Below are 834 nucleotides of genomic sequence, written 5' to 3' on the forward strand. Positions count from 1 at the left end.
CTAAGAGTTCAAGTCCTCAAAATGCAGAGTCAGAGGATAGCAAACGTCTACACCTCAATTGTCTGGAACGTCAGCGGAATAAGGATCTGCGGTCTAGTTTCCTCACATTAAGGGACCATGTACCTGAACTGGTTAAAAATGAGAAAGCCGCAAAAATACTCATCTTGACTAAAGCCACTGATTATATCCATTCCCTTCAGGCAGAGGAACACAAGTTATTGCTAGAAAAGGAAAAATTGCAAGCCAGACAACAGCAGTTGCTAATGGAAATAGAACACATGGAGACTTGCTAAACTTTTTTTACCTGACCTGGACAGTCACTGCCACTTTGCACATTTTTGATTCTTTAAAAAAAGAATTGTGTTTTTTTATGTTAATGTTGTTTTACTTTCGATCCAATCCTTGAAGTAGTTGACGAACTATATTATCCGGGTAGAGAGCGCATGGATGTTCTTGCAAGGAGGCTGCCAAACAATGAGACACTGCCCTCATATTGCTTCTTAAAAACTATAGATGTTCTTTAAAAGTTGTGAGCATTTGGAGCTACTGATGGCACCTAGTTGAGTTTAAAAACATTGATTCCTAATTTTGAATGGGGCTTATGTTCTACCAGATGTAACTTCAGGGGTTACCATTTGTACTTCTGTGGGAATTTTCTGTAAACACCATGTACACCCTTGCCTTTGGTACATGTCTTGGATTATGAGAGGTGGCTCTTGCTACCAGTATTCAACTGGAAGTTCATACCTAAGTTCAGTAATACCTCAATGTTTGAGGAGCATGTTTTTGTATACAAATATATTGTTAATCTCAGTTATACAGGCAGGGTAAGAA

General features: G+C 38.7%; 1 protein-coding gene across 1 annotated transcript in view; it reads left to right on the forward strand.

Annotated features, from left to right (window-relative positions):
• The window catches only part of LOC113408008 (N-myc proto-oncogene protein-like), a gene marked incomplete at its 5' end in the record, with an annotated part of 490 nt that extends 197 nt beyond the window's left edge, over window positions 1-293 (forward strand). Inside the window, 1 exon segment of the mRNA XM_026659564.1 lies at window positions 1-293. This exon segment is cut by the window's left edge and continues 12 nt beyond it. Coding sequence (XP_026515349.1) covers window positions 1-293 — 293 coding nt within the window.
• Window positions 294-834: the final 541 nt, after the last annotated feature.

Source organism: Terrapene carolina, unplaced genomic scaffold (assembly GCF_002925995.2).
Source record: "Terrapene carolina triunguis isolate 2854851 unplaced genomic scaffold, T_m_triunguis-2.0 Scaffold635, whole genome shotgun sequence".
Lineage (NCBI taxonomy): Eukaryota > Metazoa > Chordata > Testudines > Emydidae > Terrapene > Terrapene triunguis.